At 41.4% G+C, this 16473-nt stretch overlaps 1 protein-coding gene across 1 annotated transcript in view; it reads left to right on the top strand.

Moving 5' to 3' along the window:
* Positions 1–105: 105 nt before the first annotated feature.
* LOC308122126 (replication protein A 70 kDa DNA-binding subunit-like) overlaps positions 106–16473 on the top strand; it is a 51439-nt gene continuing 35071 nt past the window's right edge. The window contains exons 1-9 of the mRNA XM_080483785.1: positions 106–237; positions 630–677; positions 2177–2255; positions 2393–2501; positions 2591–2682; positions 2754–2849; positions 11605–11878; positions 14938–15040; positions 15132–15200. Coding sequence (XP_080339911.1) covers positions 205–237; positions 630–677; positions 2177–2255; positions 2393–2501; positions 2591–2682; positions 2754–2849; positions 11605–11878; positions 14938–15040; positions 15132–15200 — 903 coding nt within the window. The 5' untranslated portion in view covers positions 106–204. The remainder of the gene's footprint in view (positions 238–629; positions 678–2176; positions 2256–2392; positions 2502–2590; positions 2683–2753; positions 2850–11604; positions 11879–14937; positions 15041–15131; positions 15201–16473) is intronic.

The raw sequence follows: 16473 nt of genomic DNA, 5'->3' as shown, positions 1-16473 counted from the left end.
AATGTGTTAAAGTTGTAGTTGAGCTGCTAACGAACCTGACGAAACATGCTGCTCTTATTTTGAAAACAAACATCCCACTTCCAGTGTAGCACTCAAAATCTCGTCCCTCAATTCACGCGAGACTCCCATCAGCTGCTCGCCAGACGCCAACATAATAAATAGAGAACCGAAGTCTGCAGATTTTAAGAAGTTTACTCCGGAGAAATGAGTGCAAAACTCACCCAGGGGGCGATTGAAGTAAGCCTCACTATTATTGCATCCGAGCAATAGTTTTTGTCTTTCAATTTCACTTCAAATATTTCCGAGTTGAAGAAAGAACGCTTTAGCATACTGCCAGTTGGTAGCACAGTGAGCTAAAAATGAGAGTGTACGTCTCACACATGTATCAAACAAATTGCTGTATAACGTCTATTTCATGAATATTTCAATATCTTCAGAGAAGTCTGATCCAGTGTGGATGCAGTAATGTTTACCCGCCGGGCCAGTGCAGAATAAACGCCACCTCATTAACGTCCAGTGGACGTTTGTACTGTAACTCCGTGTTAACAGCATGTTGATGTGATGGGACAGGTTGAGGTCAGGCATTAGGGAATAAACAAATGCATGTGTGCTGTTTTTTTTCTTCTTAGGCTCTCCACAAAGGCTTGGCTGTGGACAACCCTGTGCTGCAGCTGCTGGTAAGAGAGCAAAGCTCATCAACTTAGAATATGATTGTAGGCAACATATTCTGCTACTCCTTCAGATGTCTTTAGATAAGATCCACTGCATTGGTAGTTTATGGTCTTACAATTTTATGTCGGGAAGTTTTTACATCATCCAGTGTTTTACTCCAGTTGCTCCAAATACAACACTGTCATCTCAAGGCACTGTTACAGAGAAAAAAACACCCCAACAATTCTACATAAGCAAGCAAGGGTGAAGATGGAAAGGTAAAACACCTTTTTAACAGGAAGAGACCTGCAGAACCAGACTCTGTAGGAAACAAGAAGACTGATGAGTCTGTGACAAGCATAAACAATCAACAGATTTGTCATTACAAAGTCATAAATCCACTCTGCAGAACACAAACTTTCAGTTTGACTGTCCGAGATCAGAGAGAAAGAAGCTCCTCGTTCAACTTTTTTTTGGTTCATTTTGTTTAAGTTTATTTTTGATCCCACAATTTATACTGTGGGATGAATTATGTTACATTATATCTTTGGATAAAGTGAACTGATTAAAGTCTCTGTTTGTGGTTAATACAGTGAATCAAATCAGTCACAAATTAATGCAAGAAAATTAAAACAACAGTTGTCTATTACACATGTACACACAATATGCAAAGAATTGTTAACTTAGAATAGGTTGCATAGCAGTTTATACAGTGATAGAATGCAGGTGTGTATGTTACATACCAAGAAAGTCTCCAAAATACCATTTTGATATTCTAATATAATTTGTTTTTGCAGGTCACACAGTGAACTAGCGCACACTCTCATGTCACAGTGATAATATCATTTTTTCGTGTGGGCTTGAGTTAGAATGTTCTCCATTTGTGTATGTGGATTTTTCCGGCGTACTCTGCTTTCCTCCCACAGTCCAAAGCACACATTTTACATTATCTGTCGCTGTGAGTGTTTGTGATTGTCTGTCTCTTTGTTTTCCCTGTGATGTGACTTGTCACCTGCACTGCATGTACCCTGCTTTTACCAAGCAGTATACGCACACTTCTGTGGTGGACTAGCCCCACAACACAAACACCTGGGTTTGAGTGCGACCCGTTCATGCATTCAAATCCTCCCTTGTGCAGTCATGGCTCTCCTGTGGGGACTTCAGCTTTCTCAACAAGGCAAAGACATACTAATCTGGTTAATTGGTGACTCTGAATCCCCCGACGGCATTACTGTGTGTGTGGGTGATTGTCTGTATGACTCCGGTCTGAGCCCTCATCCAATGTCAGTTCAGATATTGTCCAGCCTCCGTGACCTTAACTTGGATAAAGTGTATATGGAAGTTAGTTAGGTGGCTTTAATATGTTTTTCTTGTCTCTTTCTGGACTTTTATTGTACGTTTTATTAGAAAACGATATGATTAGAAAATCAGAATAAAAAAAAGAATCATTGTGCTGACAGATTATGTTGCCACACAGGATGAGCTTGTAATTCTAAACTTTGTTGTCTCTCCCTGTCATTGTCAGAACACCCGTCAGTTCAATACTGCTTCGGGCCCGCCCAGGTTAAGGCTCAAGATGAGTGACGGTCAGCACTACTTGACTAGTGAGTATCTTGCAGTAAGCTGAAAACTTTTCAGACTGTGAGTGCAGTATGTTCATGTCCTGTGTGTGTCAGCAGGAGATCAACCAAAAACCTGCTGATTACTAAGAAAACGTTCTGTGATGTATTTGTGATCGCAGGCTTCCTGCTGGCCACCCAGTTGAACAATCTGCATGAAGAGAACCTCCTGGTACCAAACAGTGTGTATCGTTTGAAGAAGACCATCACCAACACGCTGCCAGACGGCAGGTACATGCTCCTTCTTTCCTTCCTCAGCTTCTTTAGCTGCACGCCGTCTCATTTGGTCTCATGTTTGACTTTGACTCTGTGATTTCCAGGAACGTGGTGGTTGTGTTGGACATGGAACTATTGAAGTCAGCAGAGGAATGTGGGAGGACGATTGGAAATCCCACTCCATATGATCCAGATGGTATGAACCTTCTTAATTGCGCTCGGGTGAAAGTGTAAGCGGGACGTTTACAGTGTTTGTTTAACTCGCAGGTAAGACGACATCTCCAAATAAAGTGTCATCAAGCAGTTCTGTAGAGACTTCTTCATCTCCTGCCATCCCGGGACCTTCCTATAAGAACAGCAGCAGTAAGTGGCCTGTCCAAGACTTTACATGTGATATCTTACCTTGAAAACGGAACATTTTAGCAATCCTGACTATTAGTTTACTTAAATGTGCCACAGTAATGACTCGGGCAGTTAGTCACAGTCATTACTCTGGCAGAAGTAGATGTACGTAACATATGCAGCATGAAAAGAATAAACTTCCAATTAAAATCTCCCAATTCCGCATTTATAAGCATATATAGTACGCCTTCATATTTGAGATTTAACGAGAGTAACACCTTAGCTTTTCTTACTGCTGGCCTCCATATTGACGACGGCGTCTAATGTCTGAGTCATTCTGAACTTAAAACAAAAACCTCATCATCATGAAGTCTTGATAGTGACACCAAAACTATATTTGGATGTTTCCCTACGACATTGCGTGCAAGACCGACACGTCTGACTTTATTATTTTAAACTTCCTCTAAGCCCCTCAAGCGCTGCCTTCATGGTATTACATGTCAGATAGATTAACAGAATGTCCATGCTCAGCACATTCCAGTAATGTAATACCTCAGCAGAAGCAGCAATTAAAAGTACTAATTGTGACATTTTCAGTCTCTACAGATGTGCTAGTTCCTGTTGTGTGAATTGAATTCGGCATATGAGTGGCTGTGTTTTTAACAGTTGAGTTGTGGCGTTAAAAAAACGTTGTGGTTTTGGCTTGATTGCTGTGAGATTTGGCCCAGTTACGCCAGAGAAAACGTTTTGGCCAACAGAGGGAGCCGTGGATCCTCGCAGTGAGGAGTTGCTGACAAGTGATTTGCAGTCCTCTCCACAGTTTTTCCCTCTTCAGTGCTGTTGTTGTTGCTGTTGCTTTGCAGCCATAATCTGGGACCAACAAGCGCTCTTGTGTTACTTTCCTTCTCCTTCTCGTTTTACCCCACCACACTTTAACCAGCACCGCAGACCAAAAGGTAAATCCTGGTTTTCACGTCTTTGATATTCATAGCACTTCACTGATCAAAGGCAGCAGTGCGAGCGTGGGGTAAGAGCTGGATGAGGCGGCGTCAGACGGCACGCCGCGGCTGGAAGTAGCCACAGGAAATATTAAATGAATGGAAGACTGCAGTTGCTTCATCTCGAGTGCCTTGTCTCCCCCCTCCCCCCCCATCGCATCGTGCACTCTAATCAAATTTACAACTCAGATGTGAGCCGGTCTTGTTGCCCACTGGTCACTGTGGGTGTTCATCATTCACCCACTCCACTGTTTTACTGCCAACCAGACTTTTACTACGGAGCAGCAGCTCTGGTTGGTTTCCCGCCACGATGGCCGGTCCCATGTATCACGCCTAAAGTAGGCCGTTTTATTGGATCTTCTTTTATTAGCTTAGCTTTTGTTTCACTCACTTGTTTTGTGCCACCGACTGCTCCCGGCTTTGACATTGATTTTGTTATGTGGCAAAAACATACCCAGTCGTCCTCCTCAGCGGAGGATGTGAGACTGTGGGTGGATAATGAGTGTGTGTGTGTGTGTGTGTGTGTGTGTGGGGTGACTGAGGAGGCCTGTGCGGGCCGGTGGCTCCTCCAGGTCATGGCTTCATGAATATTGCGTTGTGGACTGAATCCCCTTCGTAGCGATACACAGATGGAGAGAGAGACGGAGAGAATCCACTAAATTCACTTGAGCAAAGAAGTGGCTCTGCATCAAGTAGTTCATCTGACTGATTCCTCCTTACGTCCTTTGATCCGTGTTCCCTCGGAGACGTCGGCAGAGAAAACCTGCTGCTCTCTTTAATTGTTCCGTTGATGAAATGGCCCTGCGTTTCTTCTCCCAGCCTAAAACAAGCATCGTGCACAAAGTCTCGGTGTTGCCTTTCTCTCTCCTCCTGAATGTGGCTAAGCGTTTCATTACTTTCCAATATTTTTCTAAATTGCACCTTCACTAAGTCAATAACTTTGTGTGCTTTAACAAAATTACCAAATGCCACAAATGAAGTGTTTCTGATGAGCTGTGGGCATTGGAAATGACTCTGGAGGCTGCTGTTGTATTGAAGGGTCTGGGTTTAAGGCCCTGAAGACATCACGGTCCACAAACGGCACACCCGAGTCCTCGGGTGCCTCCATTTGGGCAAACTGTCTCATTGATTCTTTCACTTGTGAACGTCTGCTCCGACCGGCAGCGATGTGAGCGACCGCAGAGACGCGAGCAAGAGATGCACAGATGTAAGACGGGCCGTTTACTAACGCTGGTTTCTTAACCTAGAGGTTAGTTTGTGACTGGAGCTTTGCTGGTTTTCAGTCGTACAGCAGATGGTTATAACTGTTAGTCCCTCAGTTGGGCCCTGAACCCACAGCTGCTTCCTAAGTAAAGCAACTGAGATTAATATGAGCCCAAAACAGAGAAATAACTATCCCAAGAGAATTAAAAAAAAAAAAAAGTAGAAACAAGGTGCTTGTTCTACAGCTGTTTTGATTGGATGCACCAACTCAGGGATTGTCATCGTCTGTGTCTACTGAGCACAACAACATGGTCAAATTTGTGCTCCGAAGAATAATAGAGAGAAGTTTTAGACTAGGAGTGTCAAAGTCACTTTAATTCAGGGGCCACATACTGTGCAGTTTGATCTCAAGTGGGCCAGAGCAGTAAATAATATCATTTCAATATATAAGTAAGTGCAACTATCTACTAATCCATGAAACATTTGGCCACATCTACATAGCTGTAACTTAAAGATCTAGTAGGCTAGTTCATATTATGATCAAAATAACTTAATGTCGACATATTTCTACAGCTGTGTAATAATCATCATCACCTGAACTCAAACTCAACACATAATACAAACTAAAATGGAAAGAAAATACATCATACCACTCCGCGCGTCTGGTGGTCAAATGAATACACTGCAGCTAATGTCATAATTTCCCACAGCTTATATCGTTAGTATTGCATGCTTGATTGGACTCTGACGGGCCAGGTTTGGCTCACGGGTCGTACGTTTGACATGCCTGTCTTAGAGTGATGCGTGGCGACGATTGGAGTGAAACGCAGACGCCAAAGGAGTTAGATGAATGAATGAGCAGATGAATCCTCTTTAAGCATAAAGTCTACATTAGGTGCTCTTGGGAAGTACGTAAGGCAGTTGGTGTTCCAGACCACCTCTTCATGTTGGTGTGGGAGTGACTATTCTGCATCACTTTTCCTGTTGCGCTTTGCGAAACTCAACAAGGTCGACCGAAAAGGTGTGAAAACACTCAAGAGATACGCGTTTTAAAGAAATCACCTTTGGTCTGAGAGCCACTGCTCCAACACCAGGGTTAGAGTTCTGGCTGTATCAGTCCGAGTTAGAAATACCACAGGCAAATCCACACATTTATTCTTCAAAGCATAGGACAGGCAAGAGGGAGCAGTAAACTGCAAACCAATTTGTTTATAAAAGGCTGCAGGTACACCGGGTCTGTCTCATTTAAGCTCACGCTGGATTTCACAAGCGGCAAGCATCCTGAATAAGCCAAATACACAAATTGGATGTATTCGGGGGATCAGAACATCTTTGATGGCATACCTTAATTGAGTTTCAGAATCACAACACAGAGGATGCGAGGAAGTGGTATGTACTGTCGGCTGCAAGGCTTCAGCTCTGTAGACGACTATGACCTCTGACACAGTGGGAAGATGTAGTCGTGAAGATTATCTCTCGTGAAGCTTAGAAAGAAAATGTGTCAAATGATTTTGAGCTCTGTCAGTCACAAGTGGTATCGAACCCTTTACATAAAAACAAAAAAAGAAAAGAAAAAGAAAGCCATATCCCAGCCACTGTTTTAATTTTCTGTAAAGTTTTTCAGCAGTAGGTGTAAAGTCAGAGGTCATGACACAGTAGTCGCAGACTGTTACGCGTTCTCCCTGAAATATTCATCAGCAGCTATCACTTGAAAAGGACGACTTTCAAACTGCTTTGCAGATGATATTCAAATTCCAGAAAAGAAATCTGCACTCGCTGAAATACAGTTTAAAAAAAGCCCTATTCATTATTCATCTCTAACCATCCTCTGCAGGTTTCCTTTGTCCTCGCATTTCTTTTGCTCTCTTTTTTTCTCGTTTCACTCCCACACACATTTGTAAAGCATTACTTGTGGGACCCAATCATCGACATTTTTAGTCCTTTATCTTAAACGTAATCATCATAAGCAAGTGCCTCACACTATCCCTGACCCAAACACTAACCTTTATCTAACTAAGCTTAACCTGCATGCCATATACTAAACTGTAAATACCTGACGGGATCATTTTTGGATCTTTGAGGATATTACCCTGACTTATGTTTATTCCATGAATATCTATTGTATATTCAAACATCCATCCAACTTTTTCCAACTTGGAGGAAGACAAGTTTTCCAAATTATAGAGTGTGTGGACAGACATAAGTCCCCGCAAAGTAATAAATACCTGTTCACACCCATGCATAGACGTACACAGACTTACACAGGCTTTCTTTTTTGACAGTTCTTAGCATAAAGCTGTTCTAAGGAGCACATATATTTCGGCCTCACTGATTTATGAAAATCAGTATGTATGAAATGTGGTTAAAATAAATTAGCCTAGCTTTATTTACATAGCACTTTTTGTACAATAAAATGCAGCACAAATTGTTTTGCAGGGTAAAAACGAAATAAAAACAGCGTGTTACCCACGGGTCTGCCGTCCTCGTTCACTTATATTTACACACACGTTAAAAAATAAAAGCTTATTGAGGCTCCATTTCCAGTGAAAACGTATCGGTTTGCTTTTTAGAAAAGTTTAGAGTTACACAGCAACGTTTTGAAGACACTGTCCAGCCGTGCTCCAACAGTTGTGTTTTACGCTGTCGTGTAAAAGTGGCCTGTAACAGAGTCCGAATTAAAAACAAGGGTAAATATGTCAAAAATACAATTTCTAGAATTCTACAAAAGGTAAAAAGTGGAAGTTACGTAATTAAAAGAAGGTCTTAAGCTTTCCACATGTGGTTTTGAGCAACCGCTCGTCTCGGTTAAAAAAAAAAAAAGTAATAAATTTACCAATTATCAAATACAATAGTAATATTTGTCACATTCTTATGTGCATACGGGTTTTGTAGTTCGGTTTTTCTTTGTTTTCCCTCTTTTTTGCCTATATGTGTTCATTAGTTGGCTCCTGCTCTCCATAGTCTCACTACAGACTACCGGTACCCTTCAACAAAAGATGGTGTGGAATGCGTTGCTGGAATACATATTAGAAGCTTGCCATGATCTTAATCACAAAAAATTAGGATCTTGATAAAGCTCTGTGCTCCTCTCTTTGCTCTGTTCCTCTGCCGATCCCTCATTTCCCACCACCTATCATCTTTTTGCTAACAGCTACCGCTCCTACTCTCCATCCGAACAGCGTGTGTATGAATATTGATGTTAATTACCCCTCGCCTGAAAATAGCTGTTCAATCTGTGATTTCCCCCAGGAGTTTACTCTTGACACACACACGCATGTATACACACAGAGGTACACGCACACAAAGGAGGGGATCATAGTGGTAAATGTCTGTTGTGCTCCTAAGCAGGTGCTTAAATCGTGGGAGTGGTCTCCGGGGAATTAAGTTGTTTTATCCCTCAAGATCCCCCCTCATCCCCAAAATGCTCAATATGGCAGGTAATTCATGCCAAAACAAGGCATTGCATAAACAATATTTTGACGACAGCTTACTATTTATTCTGAGTCATACTGATATGAGCTGATGCTGCTGCATTGTGGGAAGTGAGATAGCACCTTGGGAGTCTGTGGGCCGCTCCAAACTGTTCAAGACTTCTGGCATTTCATTTGTAAGACTGAACAAAAGAAGCCGGGCAATTGTTCCGTAAACAAGCTGACTTAATGTCGGCTTTTTTCACTCCTGTTGATTACTATGTGAGTGAGCTATAAGTAAAGTATGCACAGAAAGTAAGGACTTTTGTGTTTGCTGGATTATTTTTTCACAATGTATTTTTATTACAGTGGGAAGCCTGTGTATTAAATATATTTGTTTAGAACATGCATTTGTGGGATGAGCAAGCAGAGCTTGATTTGCAAAAGAAATAAAAGCCACACCTTCATAAAGTGTGGACATTAGCAATCAGGCGATTCATTAACAGGCTTTTCATATCTGATCTATCGAACACTAAGTCCATGTCTTAGTTTTCCTCTGGAGATAAAGAAATGTTCCACCAGCTTCTGGCTGATTGCTGGCTCAGTTTCTTTAGCAGTCTCTTGCACTCAGCACCTACTGATGTCCCCACAACACACACATTACACCATACACCTACTCCTCGTGTTAGTCACCAGTCTGCTTGGGTCCTATTCCTCCAACAGTAATGAACAACACTCCTAAGTTGATCCCACAAGTGTTTAATGAGGTTGAGGTCAGCAGTGACAGCAGGTCCTTCCACCCTCTCCACCCTCACACTCTGGAGGTGGTCTCTAGACCCTGCTCTGCGGGGCCACGCTGTGGAGATATATATGGTTACTGCCGATTGCAGAAGCTCATCTTGATATCTGTCTGCATTACGGCCCCTATGCAAAGTTTTCAAGTGAAAACGAAAAACTTCCGTTGTGTTTTGGAGCTCTGTTTATACGACACTGAAAAAGCCACTTTTTGAAAATGGCTGGATCTCATGGAAAATGTCAGTGAACTCCCCATTGTTGATTCTGGAACATATTGTTGTCTGCGTGCGTGTGTGTAGTTTGTTTATGTGAACAGACACCGTTTTCCAAATGTTGCCATTTAAACGCAAAACTTTCCTGAAAGAAAAATGCAATAATGATACGCTTGAAACTTGAAACATTGTCGTGTGAACAGGGCCTGAGGGTTTTCCATTAGACCCCTGACTGTACGAACCAGGAGCTCTAAACAAGAGTCCAAAGCAACAGTAAAGAAAAGATGTCTGCCAGATTTAACAATTAAAAAGTGGATCATTTCATGTTTCCTAGTCGACTCCATGTTAACTACGTTATATCTGATTAATAAACTAAATCCTTCTGTTTTGTTTTACTCTGGTCTACCTCTTAAAACTAATTACTCTCCTTCACTTCACTCAGTCTAAATAAAAAATGGTCATGCTTCATAGCTATAATTAAGACTCGGATGTTTGGCGTCTTGGCCACAAAACTGATATTCTGATAACTAATGCTAATTATTCTTTCTCCAATGACTGAAAGGCACAAGTACAGTAATTATGAAATTAATAATTGATTGGCAGTCTCACCTGGAGAAAGGAAAACTGTTTTAGTAATTGGCGCAAACTGGTGTTTAACAGAGAATTAAGCAACACTGTTGGGGGATCTGTTGGGAGAGTTTTAACTTTCTCAGGCATTTTATCGTTTTGGCAGCTGTTCATGATCAGATAAGTGTAGCACCATTAATGTTTTATAGCAGCTAAAATATTTTTGCCAGGGTGTAGGAGATTGTTTTGCCCAATGGCATTCTGGTAGCTCTTCTGTTAAGAAAGATAAGGTAATATTGTGTCTCTCAATTTGTGAGGAAGGTGTTTAAATGACAACTTTTGCAATACGAGTGGTCCACGCATTATATACTTGGAAAGTATATCGCCTATATTTTACTGCTTTTTCTCAGTATGTCTGTTCTTGATGTTATAGATTAATCCAATCACATTTTTCCAGAGGTGAAGCTGAAGGAATTTTTTTTTTCCAGGTTGTTTATATTTTCTGATCGGCCTACTATTCATAGCTTATTTTGAGGAATGCAAACATTCATTAATTCATATTTGGGTCCTTGTTCATTGTAGTAGCCCCTGAGCCTTTACCAGTTCATCAGTAAAGTAAAATTTCGGGTTCCAGGTACCCTCTCAAGGTTTGTCCCATTTATATCAATGCAAAGGCATTGATACTATTTCACTTATACTTATTGGCTTATGTCTTTACCCTATCTCAAAAAATGAGAACTGCCATCTTGCTAAAAAAAACAAGTGTCACTTACTGTAATGTGCAACCTCATGGTTTTGGTTTGAAATCATAATCATAGTTGAGTGTAGCAAGGTTGTTTGACTGGTAAACGAAAAGCTTTGCCTTTATAGTTTATAGTTCCTGCTCCACCCAGGAGTGCCGTCCAGTACCTACACTGCTCTGCTTCTTCCACCCTGTAGAACTGAGGACCGATTCAAGCCCATCAGAGAACAATGTAGCCGTTTAAGATGTTTGAAAAGTTACAAAATATAGTTAAAAACAAGCAAAAAGTTAAACAAGGGGCTCCAAAACTTAACTCCAGCTGACCATTTAGCCTGTATTATACAAGTCTGTGGTAAGGGAACAGCAGGGGGAATGGGGTCTCTAAAGAGGACCACCACTTGCAGCTGCAGGACAGAAGCTGTTTGAATCTGTTTTGCTCCTGATGCCGCTCAGCCTCCAGCCTGATGGGAGATTAGCCCCTCCTGTGTGTGAGTGAGGGCTTTTCTTACGTGCATGGAGCCTTTTCCTGCATTAGACGGTGTAGGGGTCTGTGAGGGTTCCTCCCACAAGTGTCTGTGCAGCTTTGGCCTCGCTGTGCAGGGTGAAGGGATTGTTGCATCCTACATAGGTTGCCAATTCTTGTCTGGTCTATACAGTTCCCACAAATTCACAGGACAAATTAATTGTCACCACTGAATGCATTATATGTCCTTAGAACGTGGGAGGAAAGACATGCAGGTACAGGGAGAACATGACAATTCTTGCTACTAAGTGATAGTACCAACAACTACATCACCTTCTGAAGGGTTTTGAGCACTCCTTGAAGTAGCTCACTTTGTTTTTCCACAGCCTTTTCTCCTCCTCAAGGCCGTGGCAGGGGTTTTATGGGGAAATCACCGATGAAGACTTCCCCCATGAAGACTTCCCCCATGAAGACTTCCCCCATGAAGACTTCCCCCATGAAGATTTCCCCCATGAAGACTTCCCCCATGAAGACTTCCCCCACAGGTTCTCCATCAAAAACATCACAGATGAAGTTTTCACCCATGAAGGCTTCCACTTCTTCTCCACAGTCTTCAGCGAGAGCAATTCCAATCGCCCAGCTCAATCCCTACCAAAGCAAGTAAGTTTCCATATGTGAGCCTTCGTACGCCTGCTTTTCTCTGCTGCAGTGTATGTAGTGTCACACGTCTTCCCGATTTCCCATCACTGTACACATTTTTAATTTAATAGACTTTGTTCTCCTTCCAGCACATTCATTATTTGAGCTAGTTTCGTTCGTGCCCTGACTGCAGCTCCTTGTTTGCCGTCATCTCTCGGTGGTGGCATTTTGGGGCATGTTTGCGAATCTCCGTGCATGCATGTGTTAGCGTTCTTTCATTTCCATATGAATGTGAATGTGTGTGTGTGTGTGTGTGTGAAAAGTTGTGTGTGCATGTTAGTCATTCCCATTTGCATGGAAATGAAATGACCGATCTTGCCGGGGAAACGGGACACTTTTACGGCAGGTACTGCTGGGTCTTTATGCTCTGCTGCTGAGGTTTGGATTCTGTTATTTGGCCCTGTAGGGATTTGGCCAACCTAATTTTTTCTCCCCCCTCCTCTCTTCTTACAATTTCTTTACCTCCTCCAGGGTACCACTTTACTGCCCCCTCTTCTCTCTCGTCTCTTATCATTTCATTAGGCTTAAGTTTCTGTCCCTCACCTTAAAGTTGTTCACAAAAACACAACAGTGCGATATCCAGATTCAAGAAAAGGTAGCTTGTCAACTCTCCATGTTTGCGCTGTGATAGCGTTGCCTTGTTTGAAAGTGTGAGCTGTAAAGATAACTGTGCCTCTAGGTGTTGTAATAAACTGATGACTGTTCTAACTTTGAAGTTGGGGAGTACCTACTACAGTGACTAAAAAAACAAAAAACGATGACTTCAGCAGCTGTGGCGCTGCTAGGAACGAATGGGCGAAATAAAATGTGAAGGTGTGTGTGACACAAAGTAGTACATGCTGGAGATAATACGCTTCTATGTGCACAAGGTCTTTAATGCCCGTTTGCATGGCTTTCCCATCCCATTCTGCTGGTGTTAAGCAAAAGCATCGAGAGCAGACTGTAATTGGCTTTTGACTGCCATAAACCTTGGTGTAGCAGTCTTATCCATACTGAGCAGGAAATGGGGTTCACTCTGGGCCAGCAGCTGCTCTCATGATAGGGGATTTAATTGCAGGCAAAGTTATGGTATGAATATCCTCTGCTGCTGCACAATTATCAACGCAGTCAAAAAGCTCGCTGCTGCGTGAAGTGTGGAGCTTGGCTGGCTGTTGTTAAAAACAGAACAAGAAGCACATTTTAAATGCGTTCAGGATTTGGCAGATGTACAACACCTAGTTCACTCTTTGAAAAAAAAAAAAGTTACTGGATTCTTTATTCCCCTCCCTCTTTTTGTGGAACTTTAAAAAGGCTGGAAACACGCTCATGCAATTTCCTTGGGAATTGTTCTTTTGCACAGTTGTGTTTCACATTGGTGACTGATGTCAGCTGCCTTGAGATGCTCATTAACAAAAAAGGAAGAACGTTATGAAAGTCTGTGCAGCATTCTTTACTGTTTGTGCTGACCTTTAGACTGTAACTCCTTTTGTTAAATTCCATACACATATAGTGTTTTGGTGAAAGAAAACTTTTTGTTATACTTTTTAATTAGTGGAAACATTCCAAATGATCTGTGTGTGTTCACATAAAAGAAATGAATAACAGCAAGGATTTTTCTGAGTCAAGTTTAGTCTGGGCGACGCCACCAATATTTCCCACAAATATGTTTTATTTCAAATAAATGTTGTGCAATATGTGTTTTTCCAAATATTAGAAAGGGCTTTAATCATTCTAGTCAGTCGTATTACTGTTGTTTTAATTTATATGCATTCATCTTGCTGTTGCCGAGTTGTTATAGGATCAAACTCTGATCAGAAGCTGTTTGAGCATCAGGCACGGTAAAGGTTGACTGACTCAGTCACCTCATCAAGTCATCATTATATTGTCCGCACAACCATTGCGCTTAAAATTCATTAAACTTGTGCTAGTCTGGTGAGCCACAGAGAGGAAGGAGTTTCTGCCGATCCATTTGGAGGACGAGATTTATCCGCAATTACATGGTCTTGACCTTTGTGCTGTTGCCTTGGCTACTAAAGTTTGGTTTCAAACTGAGTCGTATGTCAGTGGTGAAGCTGTCGGATGTCAATTTGTTGCTGACCTGTCGATATTCTCCTGGGACTTTGTAGTTTTATACTTGAGTCACCCAGCAATCCAGCTTTGTTGTCTGCCCATATGAATGCTGGTGTTTCATTACCAAACCAAACAACAGCACCCACTAGTGGCCTCACACACTCACTACATTGTTTCCTGCGTTTCTGCGATCTCCACGTAAACAAACGTTGTTTTTCCAAACGTTGCCGAGTAAATGTGAAACTTCTCTAAAAAGGAAAAAAAAGTCAATACATACCAACAAAATCCTCGATTTTAAGGGTTATATTTGAAATTTCATGAAGTCGAATTGTTGGGGCGCAGAAAAATCAGCGGGATGAAAAAACAAAATCTTTGCGTTACTGCTTTTCACGTCACCGTCTCCAAATGTTACCCACTTGCCTGTGAAGACACACATTGTTTCAGCTGACATGGCATTTGGACCATGTCAGCATCGTCATCATATTTAAGTGTTTTGTCATGACATGATGGAAAAAATCCACATTCATACTGTGAAAAGTTTTAAGCAAACATCATCGTAGTTCCATTGTTTGCTGCTTCCAATAGACATGCTTTCTTCTCTCATTGTGGATACTAAAATCAATGCTTTCAACTCGAAGCCAAAATGAATTTGGCCGAACAGTTTGTTCTCTGGTGACACCATGGCAAGTAATGCCACGCGCCTTCAAATCCAAGGGCCATTTAGAGTGACCATATAACCTCAAACGCATGTTTTTGGACTGTGGGAGGCGATCAGAGTACATAAAGAAATAAACTCTGGCACAGGGAGAACATGCAAACAGAAAAGGCCCCGACTAGACTTGAATCGGAAATATTCTCGCCATGAGGCCAGTGCAGTAGCCACTACGTCAGTCTGATACCATACTGTATAATTGAAATAATTTTTTATAACTAAATATATCATTGATTCACTGTTACAAATGTCTACCTAGGTGGACTATCAAAGCCAGAGTCACCAACAAGTGCAATGTTCGTACCTGGAGCAATTCCAGAGGAGAGGGCAAGCTCTTCTCTTTCGACGTGGTGGATGAAAGTGTAAGTAGCAGTGCAACATATGTTAAGACATGATTGCTTTTCTCCGTTATCCCTGCTTTGAGAAGTTAAGTGGAAATGTGCATGTCCACAGGGAGAAATCAAGATCACAGCCTTCAACAAGGAGGTGGACAAGTTTTTCTCTCTAGTGGAGCAAGGAAAGGTGAGTAAATCCCTCTCTTCACTTACAACGATAAGAGCCTCTTGGAATTTTCAGCATTTGCAATAAAACCCTCAGCACGTGCTGCATGTTACCAAAGATGGCTGAAAAGCACAAAAAGATGTTTTTACTTGCTGTCTCTCCGAAGGAGAGCCCAAATATTTTGCCGTGGTGTTTTATTTAAGTGAAGGTGCAATGATACTTAATCGTCTGACATTCAAAGTGCTTTCAGAGTACTTTTTAGTCTCGGGTATCATTTTCATATGAGCAAACAGTAAATCCTCAGACAAAATATCCCTCTATAAATCCTTCAGGACGTCTGGCCAGAGAATGAGGGAGAGGCAGTAGTCATGGATTTTGTGAAGAAAGCTCACCACGTTATTTCTTGACAGAGAAACAAATAGTATGTTTGTGACACTGTTAGTGTAGAAATGACACTGGAAATATGTAGCTGAATGCAGTTTAATGTGACATGTTGATTTTGTTTGTTATAGGGTTGTGCACTATGTAAAGTAGTAGTCAATATCTATCCTTGGTTTTATAGAAACGCTGGCTTTTAAGAAGGTTTAAAACCAGATGAAACATTTCTTGCGTGTGACACTTGTATTTTTGTTTCGGCATATGGCATACTTCTTTTTTTACACAACATTTAACTGTTGCTAAAAAAGCAATCCTCTAAATACAACTGAAGAGACTGTTTATTTCCCAAGCTATTGAAACAGCTATTTGTTTTTATCTCATTCAATTTCAACTAAATTGTATTTATGTAGTCTCCATAAAAACGGAGTAATCTCAAGGTACTTTTACAGAGAAAACCCAACTATTTATTTTCTACAAGAACAAGCTCAGGCGATGTTGAAAATGAAAAGAAAATATGATTGCAGAGAGAGTGAGAAAGGAAAGAAGAGAAGAGAAGCCCAGTGCAGTAAAGAGCTCAGCAGTCTAAACCTAGAGCAGCTTCACTAGAAAATGGTCCAGGGTGGCCTGAACCAGCCCAAACTTTAAGCTTTATTCAATAACTTTAACCGTAGAGACTGTGTCGGCCTTCCTAAGTGAAACTGTGAGCTATTAGAAAAACCTAGGAACCTCCAGCAAGTCAGTGTTCGGCTGGGGTTATATAAGAGCGCCACAAGTTTATAAAAATTATAAAAATATTTTGATTTGATAGGAAGCCAATGGAGAGAAGCTGATATTGTTGTGATTCATTTCAGTGGTAAACTGAGATAAGCAGGTTGTTTCTTCATATTCATACATGTAAAGTCACAGGACCATTTTC

The sequence above is a fragment of the Lipophrys pholis genome, assembly GCF_963383615.2.
Source record: "Lipophrys pholis genome assembly, chromosome: 16".
NCBI lineage: Eukaryota > Metazoa > Chordata > Actinopteri > Blenniiformes > Blenniidae > Lipophrys > Lipophrys pholis.
This window is presented reverse-complemented; position numbering and strand designations above follow the sequence as displayed.